The following is a 21,921-nucleotide window of genomic DNA, read 5'->3' as shown; positions in this document are numbered from 1 at the left end:
TTGTTTCGTCCGTCCGTTCAACACGTTCAGACTGAGTGAAAGTGAAAAAAACGACTATAAACAAATGAAAAACACCATAAAAATGTGACAAAATGACTAAAAACAGATGAAAAACACAAAAACGATTAAAAACAGATGAAAACACCACAAAAAAAGTGGAAAATTACTATAAACTCTCGACCAATCAGAACTCAGTGAGCGCTCTATGCGATCCAACATGGCGGCGCTCTGAAGCGGGAGAGTTTTTTGTGTCGTCCGTCCGTTCAACATGTTCAGACTGAGCCATAAAAACCATTTTGACAAGATAAAATGAATATTAACCAAATGTGTGGGTAAAAAGGTAAAAAATGTAATTTTCCTGAAAACTATTAAAATGGATTTATAGCGTTTTGGAAAAGAGCTCCTCACATGTATATGTATGTGTGTGTGTGTGTGTGTGTGTGTGTGTGTGTGTGTGTGTGTGTGTGTGTGTGTGTGTGTGTGTGTGTGTGTGTGTGTGTGTGTGTGTGAGAGTGTGTGTGTGTGTTTATGAGTTGAAGAAAATTGCCTTCTATACATTAAAGCTGTAATCTGTAAGAAGTGAGATGCGTTGTTTCTAGGTGGTAAGGTGGAACTGCAGGCGAGCCTCTGGGACTTCATCTCCCAGAGTTCCTTTGGAAACCAAAGTGTCGACTGTGTGACGTCAGTAGATCAGCAGCTCTCACCAGCAGCGATGCGGCGTGATGCCTTCACATGCTCCACACAGATAGGAGGTCCGAAGAAGAAGGGGAACCACGTAAAGAGCGCCACTAACTGTGCGGCACATTTGATTTAAGCGCGGGAAAAAGTCTCCGCAGACACTCAGATCATGTTTTTCAACAAAGCAGCAAATACAGGTGCTTTCATTAGTGGGTCACATGATCAATCACCACTGTTTTAACTCACTCTGTGACAGACAGGAACTTAGCAGACAATTAATCTTGCGGATTATATATTTAAGATGTTTCTTCGTAGTTACTGTTAATGGTTCTTTTTAGGGATCGACGGATACGGTTGTTTCAGGGCCGAACCCGAAAATTACACCAGTTCTAGCATCAATACACCGGCTTCCTCTAATGTTGAGGATAAAATGATTTTACTTGTTTTTACGCCGTAAATGCTTTAGCTGAGTATGTTCCATTATTATGTTAAGAGGTGAGCACAGAAAGAACAAGTGACTGTTAATGTCGACTCACGTAATCCGTCTCTTCGTCCAGGTCTGTTCTGTCCTTGCGTGCGTTGACTTGGGGGAAAACCTCAAGAGTGTGGTTGCCCAGTGCCTTGCCGTTACAATCCCGGTGGTCCGCTCCTAAACCACTGCAAACCCCAGATCCCCCAGTGACGGACCCCCCTGCCCCAGACCCGCTCCTTCTCCCGGGGTCCGGCTGGACTGGGGGCAGACCCGGGGCCTGTCCACTTGCCCGAAGCAGCTCTGGGAGCTCCAGGGAAAGAGCCCGCCGATATCCCCTTGCGGAAAAGTGTCTGGAGAGGAACAGCGGTGGCGGAGGTGGATGATGAGGAGGTGGAGCGTGATGGGAGTGGGTCGGGTGGGAGAGAAGGGACTCCTGCTCTGCAGCATAGGTGTAGGAGTAGGGCGAGCGGGTGCTGTGCACACGGAGGCTGCCGCCCACGAGAGGAGCCCCGCCGAACCCGTAGCTCCTCCGGCCCAGACTGTTTGAGCTAGACCTGCAGAGCAGAATGGATCAAAAATACAGCTTTTAAATATTTAATATTCATGAACCACTCTTAAAGTATCAATGAAGAGGTAATCAACAGTCTCTGCGAATTAAGAGTTTAGCTATGAAGCTAATTAGACTATAAAACAACAGGAAAGGTTTGTTTTCATGTAGATAATTAAGGCTTAATGAAGGTATTAAGGATTCATTAAGGAAATAGAAACCAGTTGGTGAAAGCTAATCTAATCATCTACCTGCGACTCCATGATGACTGTGGGAGGAAAGGGCGCCCCCAGTTGTGGTAGTTGGGACTGCGAGCATGGCGCTGGGATAGAGACACAGTAGTTCATCATCACTTTGCATCCATTAAAACAAATCTCTACAAGCAACAAAGACCCGAGCACAGCAGTGAAGAGAGACTGGACAGTGAACGGGGGGTACAAGAATGCATGAATATACAGTACATCGTAAATATTCAATTAAAAACGGTTCAAACACTCATGTATGTGCATCTCTACATCCCTTTGTGTGTTGCAAAAGGAAGCAGACATTTGCCAGTGAAGGTGCGCTGTAGACGTGTAAACGCCAACGTCCTGAGCAAATGTCACTTTGTCACTTTCTATCATCACTACATCACTTTATTTAGTTGTACTGTCACTTAGTTCAGTCAGAAATGCTGCTACACTTTAACACTTATTTATTCATTCATTCATCTTCAACCGCTTGTCCCTGTCGGGGTCGTGGGGGGCTGGAGCCGATCCCAGCAGACATCGTGCTTGAGGCGGGGTAAACCCGGACAGGACGCCAGTCTATCACAGGACACATAGAGACGAACAGAGACAGACAACCATTCACACCTACGGGTGATTTAGAGTCATCAATGAACCGAACACCTGCACGTCTTTGGACTGTGGGAGGAAACCGGAGAACCCGGAGAAAACCCACGCAGACACGGGGACAACATGCAAACTCCACACAGAAGGGCCCCAGCCGGGATTCAAACCTGGAACCTTCTTGCTGTGAGGCGACAGTGCTAACCACCACACCACCGTATAACCCTCACTTATTTCGTTTGTACTAATTTTATTTCAACATGCTGCTAAACTGCACGCTGCATATTGTTGTATATTGTATAAACCTACGTTTAACCACAATGTCTGTTGCACTCTGTCACACTTAGTTATTGTTTGATTTATTTTACGTTAGCTTTACTTTGATTTGATTTATGTTTTTATGCTTATTGTCACTCTGACCCTTTCCCATCTTTGTATTGAAACTGTTGCACAATAATTTCCCTCGGGATAAATAAATAAAGCTTCTTGAATCTGGAATCAAAGTGCTAAGAAAGAAAATGTAAAACAGGTCTGTACGTATGGATATATTGTCTCGTATGAGGCTTATTTAACTCTCGCTATATGTGCTTCAACCTCACAGCTCATCAGCTATGAGTTAGTGAGCTCAGGGCCGAGAGCTCGTCTTTCGAGCGCGGGCGCGGGCCATCGGTTAGCGTCCAAAAAGGCAGTGGTTCCCCACCTTTTTCTTAAGGGACCCATATTTTTACCATAGTAAACTTTGGTGACCCCCCCCCCCCCCTCCCCCCCAAGGAACAAAACAAGGAGTTCTGCTCGTCTTGTTTTCCACACAGGCTCCTAAGCAAGCATCTGCCACCTGCCAGCAGAAGAGTGGATTCACACGGGCAGCACCAGTATGTGAATATGTAGCTACAGGGGTAAGTGCAAAAGAACACGCCTGCTATCGTAGGTCAACTATTCATTAATAATTAAATACGTACAGTGTGAGTTAATGGCTGTGCAAATGAAATATAAACTGGGCCATTCAGCTGGGACTGCAGTGCACTCAGCAGGCTGTCATCCAGTTTAAAATGCAAACCCCTGAGTGCCAGTTCCACTCAGAGGAACATAACCAGCTCTGTTTGTTTCCGCATGTCTAATCTGCTAAGCATGATGGACCTAATTATGTGTTTTACCCTTGGAAACGCACATGTTGCCAATCACGGCGTGAGCTGCTGCCATATACCAGAGAATCCATGCATCCGTCTCTATAGAAACTGTAGTGAAGCGTGCTCGCTAGCTATTAAATAACACCTCGGTCAGCACACGACTGCACTGCGGATCACTCGAGAGGAACGGGTGTGTGTGTGTTTGCGTGTGTTTTGTGTGTTTTACTGTCAAGGCAATTGGTTCCACCCTATATAGCATAAGCCATAGGAAAGAAATGCTGCTCCTAATGAACTGGGTATTATATAGTCAGAGCTTTTTCATCTCCAGAGGGGGAAGGAGTGCTTTTACTGACGTTAAAGTAGGGATACCACACTGTAGACACACTCTGTTATCAGTAAAAGTCCTTTAAGTATTAGCATCAAAATGTGCTTAAAGTACTAAAAGTAAAAGTAGTCAGTGCCTGTTTAAAAGTAATATATAATTGTATTATAATTATTGAGAGATCGATGTAAATATCTGTTGTTGCAGCTGATTAAGGTGGGGTTATTTGACTTACTTTATATACTGCTGTGTAGCTTTATCTTTAACACGGAGTTCAAGTTCCTCGGGATCTTGTTCACGAGTGAGGGGACGATGGAGCGTGAGTTTGGCCGGAAAATCGGAGCAGTGGGGGCGGTGCTGCAGTCGCTCTACCGCACCGTTGGGACGAAAAGAGAGCTGAGGAAGACAAAGCTCTGGATCTACCGCTCAGTCCTGGTTCCTACCCTCACCTGTGGTCATGAAAGCTGGGTCAGAACCCTAAGAACGAGGTCGCGGGTACAAGTCTCTTGTTCCATGTCACTTGCCCTTCCTCTTGTGTCACCGGTCTGACGTCCCCCCTGATCCTTCATTGTTTCCACCTGTGGCCCGTCTTCCTCATGTGTATATAGTCTGTGTCTCCCCCCCCCCTTCATGTGTATATAGTCCGTGTCTTCCCCTCCCTTCATGTGTATATAGTCCGTGTCTTCCCCTCCCTTCATGTGTATATAGTCCGTGTCTTCCCCTCCCTTCATGTGTATATAGTCCGTGTCTTCCCCTCCCCTCATGTGTATATAGTCCGTGTCTTCCCCTCCCTTCATGTGTATATAGTCCGTGTCTTCCCCTCCCTTCATGTGTATATAGTCCGTGTCTTCCCCTCCCTTCATGTGTATATAGTCTGTCTTCCCCTCCCTTCATGTGTATATAGTCCGTGTCTCCCCCTCCCCTCATGTGTATATAGTCAGTGTCTTCCCCTCCCTTCATGTGTATATAGTCCGTGTGATCCCCCCCCTTCATGTGTATATAGTCCGTGTCTTCCCCCCCCTTCATGTGTATATAGTCCGTGTCTTCCCCTCCCTTCATGTGTATATAGTCCGTGTCTTCCCCTCCCTTCATGTGTATATAGTCCGTGTCTTCCCCTCCCTTCATGTGTATATAGTCCGTGTCTTCCCCTCCCTTCATGTGTATATAGTCCGTGTCTTCCCCTCCCTTCATGTGTATATAGTCTGTGTCTTCCCCTCCCTTCATGTGTATATAGTCCGTGTCTTCCCCTCCCTTCATGTGTATATAGTCCGTGTCTTCCCCTCCCTTCATGTGTGTATAGTCCGTGTCTTCCCCTCCCTTCATGTGTATATAGTCCGTGTCTTCCCCCTCCCTTCATGTGTATATAGTCCGTGTCTTCCCCTCCCTTCATGTGTATATAGACGTGTCTTCCCCTCCCTTCATGTGTATATAGTCCGTGTCTTCCCTTCATGTGTATATAGTCCGTGTCTTCCCCTCCCTTCATGTGTATATAGTCCGTGTCTTCCCTTCATGTGTATATAGTCCGTGTCTTCCCCTCCCTTCATGTGTATATAGTCCATGTCTTCCCCTCCCTTCATGTGTATATAGTCCGTGTCTTCCCCTGTCTCATGTGTATATAGTCTGTGTCTTCCCCTCCCTTCATGTGTATATAGTCCGTGTCTTCCCCTCCCTTCATGTGTATATAGTCCGTGTCTTCCCCTCCCTTCATGTGTATATAGTCCGTGTCTTCCCCTCTCATGTGTATATAGTCCGTGTCTTCCCCTCCCTTCATGTGTATATAGTCCGTGTCTTCCCCTCCCTTCATGTGTATATAGTCCGTGTCTTCCCCTCCCTTCATGTGTATATAGTCCGTGTCTTCCCCTCCCTTCATGTGTATATAGTCCGTGTCTTCCCCTGTCTCATGTGTATATAGTCCGTGTCTTCCCCTCCCTTCATGTGTATATAGTCCGTGTCTTCCCCTCCCTTCATGTGTATATAGTCCGTGTCTTCCCCTGTCTCATGTGTATATAGTCCGTGTCTTCCCCTCCCTTCATGTGTATATAGTCCGTGTCTTCCCCTCCCTTCATGTGTATATAGTCCGTGTCTTCCCCTTCATGTGTATATAGTCCGTGTCTTCCCCTCCCTTCATGTGTATATAGTCTGTGTCTTCCCCTCCCTTCATGTGTATATAGTCCGTGTCTTCCCCTCCCTTCATGTGTATATAGTCCGTGTCTTCCCCTCCCTTCATGTGTATATAGTCCGTGTCTTCCCCTTCATGTGTATATAGTCCGTGTCTTCCCCTCCCTTCATGTGTGTATAGTCCGTGTCTTCCCCTCCCTTCATGTGTATATAGTCCGTGTCTTCCCCCTCCCTTCATGTGTATATAGTCCGTGTCTTCCCCTCCCTTCATGTGTATATAGTCCGTGTCTCCCCTCCCTTCATGTGTATATAGTCCGTGTCTTCCCCTCCCTTCATGTGTATATAGTCCGTGTCTTCCCCTGTCTCATGTGTATATAGTCCGTGTCTTCCCCTCCCTTCATGTGTATATAGTCTGTGTCTTCCCCTCCCTTCATGTGTATATAGTCCGTGTCTTCCCCTCCCTTCATGTGTATATAGTCCGTGTCTTCCCCCTCCCTTCATGTGTATATAGTCCGTGTCTCCCCCCCCCCCTTCATGTGTATATAGCCCGTGTCTTCCCCTCCCTTCATGTGTATATAGTCCGTGTCTTCCCCTCCCTTCATGTGTATATAGTCTGTGTCTCTCCCCCCCCTTCATGTGTATATAGTCTGTGTCTTCCCCTCCCTTCATGTGTATATAGTCCGTGTCTTCCCCTCCCTTCATGTGTATATAGTCCGTGTCTTCCCCTCCCTTCATGTGTATATAGTCTGTGTCTTCCCCTCCCTTCATGTGTATATAGTCTGTGTCTTCCCCTCCCTTCATGTGTATATAGTCTGTGTCTTCCCCTCCCTTCATGTGTATATAGTCTGTGTCTTCCCCTCCCTTCATGTGTATATAGACGTGTCTTCCCCTCCCTTCATGTGTATATAGTCCGTGTCTTCCCTTCATGTGTATATAGTCCGTGTCTTCCCTCCCTTCATGTGTATATAGTCCGCGTCTTCCCCTCCCTTCATGTGTATATAGTCCGTGTCTTCCCCTGTCTCATGTGTATATAGTCCGCGTCTTCCCCTCCCTTCATGTGTATATAGTCCGTGTCTTCCCCTCCCTTCATGTGTATAGTCCGTGTCTTCCCCTCCCTTCATGTGTATATAGTCCGTGTCTTCCCCTCCCTTCATGTGTATATAGTCCGTGTCTTCCCCTCCCTTCATGTGTATAGTCCGTGTCTTCCCCTCCCTTCATGTGTATATAGTCTGTGTCTTCCCCTCCCTTCATGTGTATATAGTCCGTGTCTTCCCCTCCCTTCATGTGTATAGTCCGTGTCTTCCCCTCCCTTCATGTGTATATAGTCTGTGTCTTCCCCCCCCTTCATGTGTATATAGTCCGTGTCTTCCCCTCCCTTCATGTGTATATAGTCCGTGTCTTCCCCTCCCTTCATGTGTATATAGTCCGTGTCTTCCCCTCCCTTCATGTGTATATAGTCCGTGTCTTCCCCTCCCTTCATGTGTATATAGTCCGTGTCTTCCCCTCCCTTCATGTGTATATAGTCCGTGTCTTCCCCTCCCTTCATGTGTATATAGTCCGTGTCTTCCCCTCCCTTCATGTGTGTATAGTCCTTGTCTTCCCCTCCCTTCATGTGTATATAGTCTGTGTCTTCCTCCCTTCATGTGTATATAGTCCGTGTCTTCCCCTCCCTTCATGTGTATATAGTCCGTGTCTTCCCCTCCCTTCATGTGTATATAGTCCGTGTCTTCCCCTGTCTCGTTCGTCTCCTCGAATACGTCCAGCCCGATCCACAGTCTTGAGTCTGAGTATCGCCACGCTCTTGTTTTCTGCATTTCTGTGTTTCCTCTGAAGAAGAGTGATTTTGATCTTGATTGCATTTTTGGTCAGCTTTGTTTTTTGAGAAGCTAATTTCATAGTCCCTTTGTTTTCCTCCTGTAGTTTTTCAAGCTCAGTGCAGCAGAAGTTTGGTTTTCAGCCTTTTGCTTTTCCCCTCTTGAGAGTGTTTTTTCTTTACAAATCATTTTCATCGCATAATCCCTCGAAGCAAAGACTAGTCCTACAGTTTTGTTTCCTCGCTTGTGGGAGTGAATTTTGGTTCTTGTGTGAGTGTGTTGTTGTGTTTTGTTCTGTTATCACTCATTCTTGGTGTGATCCTGGACCCCACGCTCTCCTTTGATCCCCACGTCCGCTCCATTGTCAAGACCTCCTACTTCCACCTCCGCCGCATCGCCAAAATCAGACACTGCCTCTCCCTCCCTGCCGCTGAATCCCTCATCCACGCCTTCATCTCCTCACGTCTTGACTACTGCAATTCCCTCCTCACTGGCATCACCTCCCATTCCCTCCATAGACTCCAAATGGTCCAGAACTCTGCTGCTCGCCTCCTCACTCACACCCGCTCCCGTGAACACATCACCCCCATTCTCTACACCCTCCACTGGCTCCCGATCAAACAACGCATCGACTTCAAAATACTCCTCCTAACCTTCAAAGCTCTCCACCATCTGGCACCACCCTACCTCTCTGACCTCCTTACCCCCCACCGCCCCTCCCGAGCCCTCCGATCCTCCTCCTCCCTAACTCTGACCTTCTCGAGAACTGCACCCCAACTCTGAAACTCTCTCCCCCAGCCCATCCGCGACTCTCCATCACTCACAACATTTAAATCCCGTCTAAAAACCTTCCCTTTCTTACAAGCCTACAACCTCCCCTACCCATAACTACATTCACTCCTGTCCTCTGTAATAAAAGCCTGCATAAACTGTTCACCTTCGCATCTGAGACCTCATTCCAGCCCAGGCCTGACGACTAAAGCTTGGCTGGGAAATGTTTGAATCTCAAATTTCAGAGAAGTGCACAGACATCTCCTCCTTCAGTAGAGAAATGTGAAAACACCTCTGTGGTAACAAACCTGCACAGATGCAAGTCGGTATATTCAATCGAAGACATTTAAGAGACAGAAAAAAGACAGAAACACCTGAAAAACACACATTTCTGAGTGGAGGTGGACTAGAAAGTAGATTTGTAGGGAACATGTTCCTGACCCTGTTTCTCTGTTTTTAAATAGTCTTCACTGGATCAATAAACCCTTTCATTTTCACTTCTGTTGACCTAAAACATGTGAAGGATGTCTTTGACATATCAGGTCACAAAATCCCCCTTGTGTTTATACAAATACATATATAATGAGATTATTATGTGCACTTCTGTCAGCTCTTTATGCGTCATCACCTAGATTCCATAAGACACATTAACAAACACCCTCACCAAAGCATCACACCCATTAGCCTGATGCATTTCTGAACGTGCTGCAAAGCAATAGAGCGATGCATCATTTCCCCCGAGTTTCATCTGAGTCCAATCAGCGGTGTCTGATATACACTATAAGGGCGCACTCACCCTGTCTGCCCGCACCGTGCCCCAGGCTTTAGGGTCCTTGTCCCCCCCTCCAGGCCCGTTTGTACTCACACTACCTGGGCCTCGGAGAATGCTTCTTGCTGCCTATACGTCATCACGCCGTAACACGTCACACGCATTGATGATGTCATGGCGATGCGTGGCTTTGTTTCCAAATCTTTCCGTAGACCTCAGAGTTTTTGTGCGTCTTGTCGACTGTTTTTGAATCTTTTCATCGACCAAATCTGCAGTAAACACTCCACCTCCGCATCACACCAACGTGAACCTTTCACCGCCATTGTTTGAAATGTCCGCGCATGGTCCCTCCTTATTTTTTCTACGTCCCAACAGGCGCACAGGAAATGACCTCAGAACCGCCGTAGGCATCATGCTCGTACACGTGCGAACACGCTTTACAAAAGCCCACCTCTCCAAAACGGACCATGGACGGCCAGCTGGCCGCAGCTAGGCGCGGAGCGGTTGCACTCACACTGGTCAAACGAGCTAGGCTTTACCCGTAAAACCTGTTTTGGCCCGGTGCAGAAGGACAGTGTGAGTGCGCCCTAAGACAGTGAAGCAGCCCACCCAGAGAGCAGATGGAACGTATTCATAGTGTGACTTCATCAAAAAGGTGCAAAGACCATGAGAGCTGCTGATATAACCGCAGCATTACTTCAGTACAAATCATGAAAGAACTTTCTTAACTACTTATTATTTCTCATTTTGCTCCGAGTGATGTAACCGGCGCCTTCTGATATCAATTAGCTTGGAGCGCCGTGAGAGAACAGGCGTGAAGTGGATCTTCCACACCCACAGTCTTTAACATTATAACCTCTGAGTTAAGAGCTTGAGCTTATCTCTCTGGTTTTCACTCCTTTCTGTCTTCCTGTCACCGTCACCATCTCTGCGTTGTGTTTTCAGCTCTCTACTTCTCCCTTTTCTTCTCCTCTCTACTCGAATAGAAGAGGGGAACAGTCAATTAATACACGTTTCCATGGCAACTAGATGCTGAGCCAAACCTTGTAGAGATGTTTCGAGTCCTCTCTCCCAAGTTTTCTGCTTCAGGAGGCAAAACACTGGGTTTTCCTGCGGTGTTGTGTGTGTTTTAGAATCTGCACATGCACATATGCTTTATGCTTTTACCGTATTTATCGGATTATAAGTCGCAGTTTTTTTCATAGTGTGAAATTGTTAACACGTTACCGTAGCCCGGGCTATTATTTATGTCAGTCACGTAAGAGACTAGGCGTATATCAGCAATTGTCACACACACACGTCAACCAATCAAAATCCTGTACCAAGCTAGTTTTTATTTTATTGGAGGTTAAAGTTCATGAATAATTAGGGGCGTGGCCTCTTGAGTGACAGCTAGCCACAGGGCCTCACTTCTCCTCGGAGTTAAACGTCGCCCTGATCGACGTATCTCCCTCCCCCCAACGTCACATACATGCCCTTTTTTGGTAAGAGGAAATGAGGCGGAGGCTGACAAGATGGCGAATCCCGTATGCAAGAGAACGGACCTCGGTATGCTACGTCCGTTTTTTATACAGTCTATGGTTAGCAGCCGGACAGTTTTTGGCTAGAGTCTCATCTCATCTCATCTCATCTTCAGCCCCTTATCCGGGGTCGGGTCGCAGGGGCAGCAGCTTTAGCAGGGGACCCCAAACTTCCCTTTCCCGGGCCACATTAACCAGCTCTAACTGGGGGATCCTGAGGCGTTCCCAGGCCAGTGTGGAGATCTAATCTCTCCACCTGGTCCTGGGTCTTCCCCGAGGCCTCCTCCCAGCTGGACGTGCCTGGAATACCTCCCTAGGGAGGCGCCCAGGGGGCATCCTAACTAAGTTTTTGGCTAGAGTATCTATCAAAACTTCAGTTTAACATGCAGATATAAATGATTGCCTCATGTTTAAAGTTGGTTGAATGCTATAAAGCTAACTGCTTACTTCTTACCTTTCTTACCAAATATTGTTTTAACCATTTACTTCATATTTGTTTTTACAAAAATTGGCAAAAGGAAGCTAACACCATTGTAGTACGTATAGATCATTTCATTTCTCCTTCACATTAAATGAGTTGTTATTGTGCTTTAACCACAGTTATGTTTCATGACAGCTTTCTACATTAGGGTGACATTCAAAGGAAACTATTTCATGCTTGTAAGTAGACTTGGGATCCTATTAAACCTAAGTTTTAAGCAGTTTCAAGCACTTTATTCAAAATCCGAGCGCGACTCAAACCTCGAAAACACCCCAATTAAGTGTTTTCACGGTTTCCAAGCACCTGTAAGAACCCTGTTTAAAGCCAAACGCTAATCATAAAGTGTTTGTGTAGGTACATCAGTATGATCCTTTCACTTCATGTTGACTGTTGCGTGTACAAATGTGCATGTCCGTGGATGAGAGTGTGACTGAATACCAGAGAGAGGGAGCGTCTCTCCAGGCTGCTCTTGCCCAGGCTCATCACACTGCTCTTTCTGGACTCGATGGTGAAGCTCCGCCTCTCTGAGTAGGATCCCCTGGACCTCGAGGTGGTCCCCAACTCCAGGTGGCCATTTGGTGTCAGTGTGCAGATCCTTGGGTCTAGAGGTAGTTAAACACAGAAAGCTGGTAAAAGACTTATTTGGTTTGTTTTGTTTTGGCGCCATGGTTTTGTTTTGTATGTTGCCAAATCCCCTACTACCTCATTTGGCGCATTAGGGCGCACTCAAACTGTCCTTCCGCACCGGGCTTTAGGGTACTTGTCCCCCCCTCCCTCTCCTTGCTGGCCAGCCCATTTGTACTCACACTACCTGGGCCTCGCGCAAATGCTTCTTGCTGCCTATACGTCATCACGCCGTAACATGTCACACGCATTGATGACGTCATGGCGATGCGGGGCTTTGTTTCCAAATCTTTCCGTAGACCTCTGAGTTTTTGTGCGTCTTGTCGACTGTTTTTGAATCTTTTCATCGACCAAATCTGCAGTAAACACTCCACCTCCACATCACACCAACGTGAACCTTTCGCTGCCATTGTTTTAAATGTCCGCGCATGGTCCCTCCTTCTTTTTTCTACGTCCCAACAGGCGCACACATAAATGATGTGAGAGCCGCCGTAGGCGTCGCGCTCCTGCTCGTAAACGCGTGCACGCGCATGCTCGTACATGTGCAAACGCGCTTTACAAAAGCCTACCTCTCTCAGACGGGCCGTGGACGGCCAGCTGGCCGCAGTTATGCGCGGAGCAGTTGCACTCACACTGGTCAAACGCGTTAGGCTTTACTCGCGAAACCTGTTTTGGCCCGGTGCGGAAGGACAGTGTGAGTGCGCCCTTAATCTTTAATTCTCCTACTATTTTCTTATAGTCCAGAATGGCAGGGCCATTGCATTAATAGCACAGTGAGACTTTTATGAATACAGAAAGGAGAGAAAATTACAAACCTATGGAGGTTTTGCGAAAAACGTAAGACGGCTATCAGCCTCATGAGTTTAAATGTTTAATTTCAGTCTTTTAAGGCTGATGTCGGTGGAAAAAAGGTGTAGAAATCTAAAAAGATCCGCTAAACTTTTCTTTTTTAATTCAAATTAATTCTCAGGAAATTAAATTACTCGAAAGTTGGGACGATGACGATGATGATGATGCCACAATCCACCCCATAGCTGAAGACGGAAATGTACAGACACAAAGGAGAATGTCACCCTCGGTGCACTTCTTAAGCTTCTTACGACAAAATAGAGATAAAAAGATTTAGAAATAAATGTAGAGAGAGGCAGATGATGACAAGTCACTACCCACACAATAAAGGAAAACCCAGAGAACCAACAGTAAAACCTCTGTGATGAGTGAAGTGGACAGACATTAGATCACCGTGTTGTATTCCCATCTATAATCTTGTGCTTACAGTGCACTGCAGAGATCGCACCTCCTCCGCAGCAGAAGCCCACTCATACTGTAAAGAAGTGATTCCCCCGGTATCTGAACTAATGTTTAATCCTCCCTGAACTGCGTCGTTCACCGAGTCTGTTCAGGAAGGCTGCCTGCGTGGCTGCGTACAGGTTCATTGTGAGCTCTGGATAAAGATAGAGCTCATTCATATTTTAAGACTTCTGGCTTTTCTTACTTGTCGGCTTTTCTCTGACATTGTCTGAGCCTTTGACACAAAGTTCCCTCTCACTTTTGGTTTCTGGGTAGAGTAAAAAGACTAAGCCTCACCAAAGACTACTGGCTTTAATGTATGACTCAAACAGATTGTCGGACATCTTGTTCGGTCCTGACGTGAATGGGGAACATCTGCGATTTCAATTTTGGCATTCGTGGTGAAACAAACTTAAGGCGCAACATCAGGAAACCAAGGATTTAGTTTTAAAAACACCATCCTAGATTAATTGTCAGTGGCTTAGAGAAAATATACTTCTGCAAAGCTGTTCATATCCTTCCCATTCAATGAGGTTTCCTCCATTTTGTTCATTGTCAGAGGGGTTTGTTTTAAAAGGTTTTCTGCATCCAAATCAAAGATCCAAAGGCAGAGGGTGTTGTATGGTATGTTTGAGTCATTAGGGTGAGAGGGGAAAAACGGCATCAGCTCACCAGACAACTTTATGGACTCGTGTTTCTCACTCTCCTCAAAGGACGAGTGGTCGTCATCTGAATAAGAGCGATTGGCATCACCCTGGAAACAAAGAAGGAGTGAGACACAGACAAAGGGATGAATGAGAGAGAAAAGAGACAGGGCATTACATAGAGCAGGGGTGTCAAAGTGATCCAGTAAAGGTCCGTGTGGCTGCAGGTTTTCATTCCAACCAAGCAAGAACACACCTGACTCGACTTACTCAATCACCTGAACTGTCTTCACACAGTTGATTTGTTGGACCAGGTGTGTTTTTGATTGGTTGGAATGAAAACCTGCAGCCACACGGCCCTTTATTGGATCAGTTTGACACCCATGACATAGTGACAGACTCTGCCTTCCGCCACCAAACATATCTGAGGTTATCAGCGTGGCTCAGATCTGTGTTGTGTCTCACGGTTACCGTATTTTCCGCACTATAAGTTGCACCTAAAAACCTTCAAATGTCTCAAAAGCCGACAGTGCGCCTTATAATGCGGTGCTCCTTATATATGGACCAATATTGAGCCACAACAGGTCTCCAACTACGGTAAGCAGCCGCCGACTCTATTTTCCCCCGTAGAAGAAGTAACGCGCGGTGCATGTTGAGATATACGACTGCGCGAAGCGTGCCGTTTCATTTCCATGTGTGTTTGTGTAAAGAGCCCAAAATGGCTCCTGTTAAGAGACACGCTTACGACGCAGAGTTTCAACTCAAGGCCATTAGTCACGCAGTAGAACACGGGAATAGAGCAGCAGCCAGAGAGTTGAACATGAACCAATCAATGGTGCCGAAGTGGAGGAAGCAACAAGACGACCTGCGCCAAGTAAAGAAGACTAAACAGAGTTTAGAGGGAACAGAGCGAGACGGCTGCAGCTGGAGGACAAACTCCAACAGTGGGTTGTTGAACAGAGAGCAGCGAGTAGAAGTGTCCGTACAATTACTGTTCCACTGAAGGCAACAGTGCTAGCAATACCATCCAGCTGCAGACATGGAGCACAAGCCCCTCACTTGACGAAAGTGACGCAAAAAAAATTTTTCTAAGTGAGGGGCTTGTGCTCCGGGTCTGCAGCTGGATGCTACTCCCGCTAGCACGCAAACTTAACATCAATGAATTTAGAGGCGGGCCTTAACGTGACCCCAGCCTCGACTGTAGCGTCTAGTCTATGCTCCTTATATATGAAAAAAGTTTCAAAATAAGACATTCATTGAAGGTGCGCCTTATAGTGTGGAAAATACGGTAAATCTGTAAAACCCTGAAACTAGTTACACACTTGTCCGATAACCCCACAGGTTCGGTCCAGTGGGTTTTCCCTCTTTGCTCTTCACGATGGAACATCTGCAGTAAACTGACTCAATAATCCTAAGTGTGTAGCAGCACCATTGACGGCTGTTTGACAGCATCATTTTCCACTGTTTTGCACTGAGATGGACGGCTTCAGAAATTACACAGCTGTGTTCAATACACCATTATTATGTTTCGACTGCCGTCTGCCAATACAGCCTCAGAGAAATATCACAATTGTGGCCAAAAGGTAGTTATTATTTCTGCAGTGGTAACTCGATTTTATACACATAGTGTTGACTAGGGCTGCAGCTATCGGATCTTTTTGTAAACGGGTATTCTGCCGATTATTCACTCGATTAATTGAGTAATCGGATAAAAAAAAATACATATATATATAATTTTGTGTAGAAATTTGTTTTAATTTGCATTATTTAGCAAAAATATATATTATGTCAGGGGTAGGCCTATTTGGTGTGGTAACCTAACAGGTGTGTGTGTGTGTGTGTGTGTGTGTGTGTTTGTTTGTGTTCGAGTGTGGTCAGAGGGGCCGTAGGAGCTGATTGGCTGCCACGCTTCCGTCAGTCTGCCCCAGAGCAGCTGTGACTACTACGTAGTTTACCCCCACCATGTCTGTGTGAATGAACCTGGACTCTGTAAAGCGCCTTGAGCACTGAGAAGGACGCTTTATAAATCTAAGCCATAATAATAATGATAATAATAATAATAAGAAAGCCATGTGGCAGTGCTCGGCAGTGAGATCCCTTACTTCTGCCTGAAAGCCTTCCACCAAGATGGCCACCAGCAGGTTGAAGAGGACGTAGTTTCCAAAGGTCATGAGGGCGACGAAGTAAAGAGCAGCGAGCGGCGAAGTGGCTGCCATCCCATTGTACAAAACTGCGTTCCAGTCCTCCTGGGTCAGAATCTGACAAAGAAACACACACATACAGGGGCCTTAAATGTAAATGTACACAAGTCGGTAAAACATACTGAAGTTTAATGAGAGTATCCTGAACAGGCAGAGTACTGGTGTGATTCAAATATGTGTTTTGCACGTACATTATTTTGGATGTATGTAATAGCACCAAACACGTCTACAAAAGGTTCATAGCCAATATGCAAAAGTTTACATCTTTCTAGAGCAGGGGTCTGCAACCTCTACTATCAAAAGAGCCATTTTGTCACCAAGTCAAATTTGTCTGGAGCCGTAAAACATATTTGACATCCGAGCTTATAAAGTTGTATATATAGTTATATGACATATACAAAAAAAACTACAGTTTGTTGAAATTTATGAAATTATAGAACAAAAATAAAGAAAACTGTTGACATTTTATTCCTATTACTATTATGTTTATTATTACCTAAAAAAAATGTTGTACGCTAGTTTCTCACCACATATCAAGCAAACAGGTAAGTCATCGATGTTGGCAGTGAAAGCAAAACTCTATTCTACTCCGATAAGTTTTTTGGGGGGTTTATCCACGGTTGGCACGGTTAGCATAGTGACAGCTCAGGTCGGAAACTCCAGAGTAGCAGGGAAAGGCGCTGAGCGAGAGCCGTAGCATGTGACGTATATTTTAGTTTCACATAATATTTATTAAAAATCACCTTGAACTCCAGGAGAACAGGTGCTCCCTTTGAAAGATTGTGCACTTTGCAAAAAACGCATCATTTATTTCCATGTTATTTTTTAGCAAAGCTACAGGGAGCCACTGAAAAGGGACTGAAGAGCCGCATGAGGCCCGAGAGCCGCGGGTTGCAGACCCCTGTTCTAAAGTCTCCAAAAGTAGAGTGGGAGGCCGAGCCTTCAGCTACCAAGCTCCTCTCCTGTGGAACCAACTCCCAAGTGTTACTCTGGAGGCAGACGCTGTCCCCATATTTAAGAGTAAACTTAAAACTTTCCTTTTTGATAAAGCTTACAGCTAGGGCTTACAAGCCCTCAGCAATGTTGTTATTTTTGAGCTGCTAATCAACAACTAATTGACCTTGAAATATGGAAATTGTCCCTGGACAAAACAGACCCTGCAAAACTGTTGACATAGCTTCCTGTTGGGTTTTTCAGATGCTGCTATAGGCCGAGTCTGCCGGAGGATGATCCTGTTCCTGATCCTCTGAGCTTCTCTCCTCTCTGTCTGTATCATTCATGTCTCATCAGTGCATGTTACTAATTCAACTTCTTCCCCGGAGTTGTTTGTGCTTTGTCGTCTCTCAGGTCCCTGCTGATGGTGGTGGTGCCTGCTGCCGTGGTCCTGTGTGCAGGTCTCTGCTGATGGTGGTGGTGCCTGCTGCCGTGGTCCTGTGTGTGGGTCTCTGCTGATGGTGGTGGTGCCTGCTGCCGTGGTCCTGTGTGCAGGTCTCTGCTGATGGTGGTTGTGCCTGCTGCCGTGGTCCTGTGTGTAGGTCTCTGCTGATGGTGGTGGTGCCTGCTGCCGTGGTCCTGCATGACGCTTCCTGCTGCTGTTATAATCTATCACCTTAGCTGTGCTTGTTTCTACTATTCTGCTGTATTAATAAGTCATATTCACATTACTATAGAGATTATTATAGTTACTGGAAGTGTGTCTGTCTCTGTCTTTGTGTCTGTCTGTCCATCTGTCTGTCTGTTCTCTCTCTCTCTCTCCTTCTCTTCCTCTCTCCGGTGCAGACAGATGTGCGTCCTCCACAGAGCTGGGTCTGTCTGACGTTCCTGTCTGTTTTAGTGAAGGTTTTCAACGCCACCGTACTCTACGGGGGAATTGTTGGGTCTCTGTAAATCATAAATAAGTCATAGAGTGTGGTCTTTACCTACTCTGTAAAGTGTCCTGAGATCACTTTGGTTATGATTTGGCACTGTAAATAATATTGGTGGTTTGATTTACAGGTTAAAGTCTCAATACAGATCTGTTCAGAAATGTATTGAATTCTAAAAACAGAGAGGAATAATCATAAGTGTGGTAGATATTTAGGGATGTGTCCATGCGTGTTGGTGTGCGGGCTTCTCCAGACAGTGATTCGTTTACCTGGAAAACGGTGACGATGGCCCAGAGCAGGGAGTCGAAGTTCTTCCTGTCGGGCACCGTGTCCCCGGTCTCGGTCTTGAGACTGAACTTGCAGCCAAAGATGTGCATCCCGAGGATACTGCAACACAAGAGCAGAGCCTCTGATGATGTCACCTTTCCGCACAAACCGAAAAAGTGATCATTTGCTGTTGACTGATAACTGAACGAGGATCTGTGCAGGTTTTTGAAGCATGATGAATATTAGACCTACTTTTTTAGAGTTTTGAGGCTTTGAATGATTAAAGGCCTTTTTCTTTTTGTCAGCTGCTTCTGAATTTCTACATTGCCTTTGATATGCAGCTCCACGTGTTATCGTTTGTTTTTTTTTGTACGCTGGCGCCGACCCAACACTTTCTCGGCTGGGGTAATGAAGACGAATGTGAGTGTTTGAACGTGACTGAACCCGAAAGCCTGGTTATGTAAGATCATCTATGAGCTGTCACTGTTAAATACCACACCAAACATTTGAAATAAATGTAATGAGTCTCTTAATGTGCACTTAATTGTGCACAGTTGATAAAGATAATACGTTCTTGCAGGTAATCCAAGAGCATGCGTACAATATCATACTGTGAATATCATTAGTAGTAGTGATTATAAAACACTTGAGACCTGGCCCTGTATGTGCAAGGATGTGTCTGAACCTAATATTTTTCTAATGTATTGCGATTAACTCTTCTCACATCACCTTAGGGCGCACTCACACTGTCCTTCCGCACCGGGCCAAAACAGGTTTTTGGGCTAAAGTCTAGTGCGTTTGACCAGTGTGAGTGCACCCGCTCTGCGTATAACTGCGTCCAGCTGGCCGTCCACGGCCGTCTGAGAGAGGTGGGCTTTAGTAAAGCGCGTTTGCACATGTACGAGCACGAGCGTGCGCACATGTACGAGCACGAGGCCTACGGAGGTTCTGAGGTCATTGTCTGTGCGCCTGTTGGGACGTAGAAAAAAGAAGGAGGGACCATGCGCGGACATTTAAAACAATGGCGGTGAAAGGTTCACGTTGGTGTGATGCGGAGGTGGAGTGTTTACTGCAGATTTGGTCGATGAAAAGATTAAAAACAGTCGACAAGACGCACAAAAACTCCGAGGTCTACGGAAAGATCTGGAAACAAAGCCGCGCATCACAATGACGTCATCAATGCGTGTGACGTGTTACGGCGTGATGACGTATAGGCAGCAAGAAGCATTCACCGAGGCCCAGGTAGTGTGAGTACAAACGGGTCTGGAGGGGGGGGACAAGGACCCTAAAGCACGGGGCGCGGTGCGGAAGGACAGTGTGAGTGCGCCCTTAGAAACCAAAAGTGCAAGAACTGGCTTAAGTGGAAAGTGAAGCCGAATGAGAGGAAAACAAAGGCAGCGTTAACTGCAGCCATTGATCATTCACTGAAAGACCTTTCAGGTCTCCAGAGCTCTGCTGTCGGAGCCTGACCATCTACAAATGTCAGCTTTTTATGTTGCTCCAGTCCTTCAAGTGTCTGCTTGTTAAAGTCTAACCTGATCTTCCGGTGTCTGCTTGTTATGTTTCACGGGGTTAACAGCTGATATGGTATGGGACGCTGTGACCCGTGCTTCAATGGCAGCTGTTAAGCAGTTACACAGGACTTTCAAAAAGCTCATATTAACACAAATACAAGCCGAGGATAAAAGGGATGATCTCTCTCCTCGCCATTTCCCTAATACAGTATATTAAAACACTGTTTAAAAGGGAAGTGGCTCCATGCGTTAACGCGGTTGTCAAGTGACAGGGCGCAGGAGAAGCATGGAGAGATTATCTCGTTATCTATGATCTGCGTTAGAACAAGACCCCCACATACAGCACGTACACAGTATGTATCATATTACCTGAAGATGAAGATGAAGAGCATGAGCAGCATGCAGAAGGTGGCCACGTTGTCCATGGTCTTCATGAGGACCACCAGCTGTCTCCTCAAAGCCGGCATGAACCTCACCAACTTCAGCACCCGCAGCAGTCTGAAGGTCCTCAGCACCGACAAGCCGCCGTCGGACTGGCCGGCGATCTCACACACACTGAGAGGTGAAACGCAGACACAGACAACCAAGCAACATAAGAGAAGGAATTCTAAATCAAGACAATTTAATATGTTAATCTGCAACATTTCACCAAGGGTTACAACACTATCACAGTTAAACAGAGGTTCAACGGAGGAAAGGGGTTTTAAATTCGCTTCTAAATGCCACGCGTCATTATTCTCAACCCGATCACCAGACAAGAACATTAACACTGACTGTTTCTGCTCAACACAATGGATGGAAACTACAGTATGGGTACGGAAGTGGGTAGTGAGGAATGGTAGATGTTATAATAAATTATATATGGTTAGGATTTGACAGTAAAAATACTGCTACAAAGGTTAGTTATGATTAATGGTCAATGTATGTGATGGGCATGGGTGGATTACTGAACCGGGCACAGGCCCAGGGGCCCATAAGGTCAGAGCAGCTTCAGCAGCAGACTCAATTCAAAAAAACTTTATTTGTCCCCGGGGGGGCATTCAGGACTCATTCAACCTCGCTGCTTAAAGAACGGCACAGGAAATCATTCCTACCTGCTGCCATCAGACTCTACAACGCTGCACAGCGACGCTGAGCGTCTTAAAATAAGTGCACTACTACAAACTTCATACACTGACACTAAATGTCGGCACTGGATGCAAAGTGTGAATGAGCAGATGTGGATTTGTCCGATATGAACATAACCCCTAATTCTTATCCTAATGAAGTGAGTTATTTATTTTTGACAGAAGGAGGAATTAGTTTTTAAACTACAGAACAATAATTATATGATTGGGTAGCCGGAGCAGCAATAGCCTGAATGGGCTTCAACAGAAAGAAAATCCTTTCAGACGTCATTTTTAACTTTAAGAAAAGCAAACTCCCAATAATAACGACGTTTCAGTTGTGGTCCTACAGCAGGGGTCTGCAACCCGCGGCTCTCGGGCCGTACGCAGCTCTTTAGCCTCTTTTAAGTGGCTCCCTGTAGCTTTGCAAAAAAACTATATAAACAACGTGTAAATAACGTCTTTTTTGGACAGTGGACAAGGGAACACCTGTGATCTTAGAGTTCAAGGTGATTTTTTAAAAATATGACGTGAAACTAAAATATGCGTCACATCCTACGTCTACGGCCCAGCGCCTTTCACTGCAGGTGCTAATCTAGAGTTGGTGACCAGCACTCGTATGCTAGCCGCGGATAAACCCCCCCAAAAAACATTATCAGAGGAAAATAGTGTTGTGTAGACATATTCATTTGCTTTCACATGATGTTCGCTTACCTGTATGCTTGATATGTGGTGAGGAATTAGCGAACAACAAAATTTTTAACAGGTAATAACAGGAATAAAATGTCAACTATTAGTAACTATATATAAAGCTAAGCTGTGACATCAAATATGTTTTTATAGTGGTTAGCACTGTCGCCTCACAGCGAGAGGGTTCCAGGTTTGAATCCCGGCTGGGACCCTTCTATGTGGAGTTTGCATGTTCTCCCCGTGTCTGCGTGGGTTTTCTCCGGGTTCTCCG

At 45.9% G+C, this 21,921-nt stretch overlaps 1 protein-coding gene across 1 annotated transcript in view; it reads right to left on the bottom strand.

The window, feature by feature from the left end:
• The window catches only part of LOC310955259 (voltage-dependent T-type calcium channel subunit alpha-1I-like), a gene marked incomplete at its 3' end in the record, with an annotated part of 214,196 nt that overhangs the window by 78,937 nt on the left and 113,338 nt on the right, over positions 1-21,921 (bottom strand). The window contains exons 11-17 of the mRNA XM_083925060.1: positions 20,224-20,409; positions 18,343-18,460; positions 16,110-16,265; positions 14,036-14,117; positions 11,888-12,051; positions 1,949-2,019; positions 1,215-1,704 (exon numbers count right to left, since the gene is read on the bottom strand). Of these exons, the coding sequence (XP_083781186.1) occupies positions 1,215-1,704; positions 1,949-2,019; positions 11,888-12,051; positions 14,036-14,117; positions 16,110-16,265; positions 18,343-18,460; positions 20,224-20,409 (1,267 nt within the window). The remainder of the gene's footprint in view (positions 1-1,214; positions 1,705-1,948; positions 2,020-11,887; positions 12,052-14,035; positions 14,118-16,109; positions 16,266-18,342; positions 18,461-20,223; positions 20,410-21,921) is intronic.

Source organism: Echiichthys vipera, assembly GCF_963691815.1.
Source record: "Echiichthys vipera genome assembly, chromosome: 2".
In the NCBI taxonomy this organism is placed as follows: Eukaryota; Metazoa; Chordata; class Actinopteri; order Perciformes; family Trachinidae; genus Echiichthys; species Echiichthys vipera.
The sequence above is the reverse complement of the archived record's forward strand: the minus strand, read 5'-3'. Positions and strand labels throughout refer to the sequence as shown.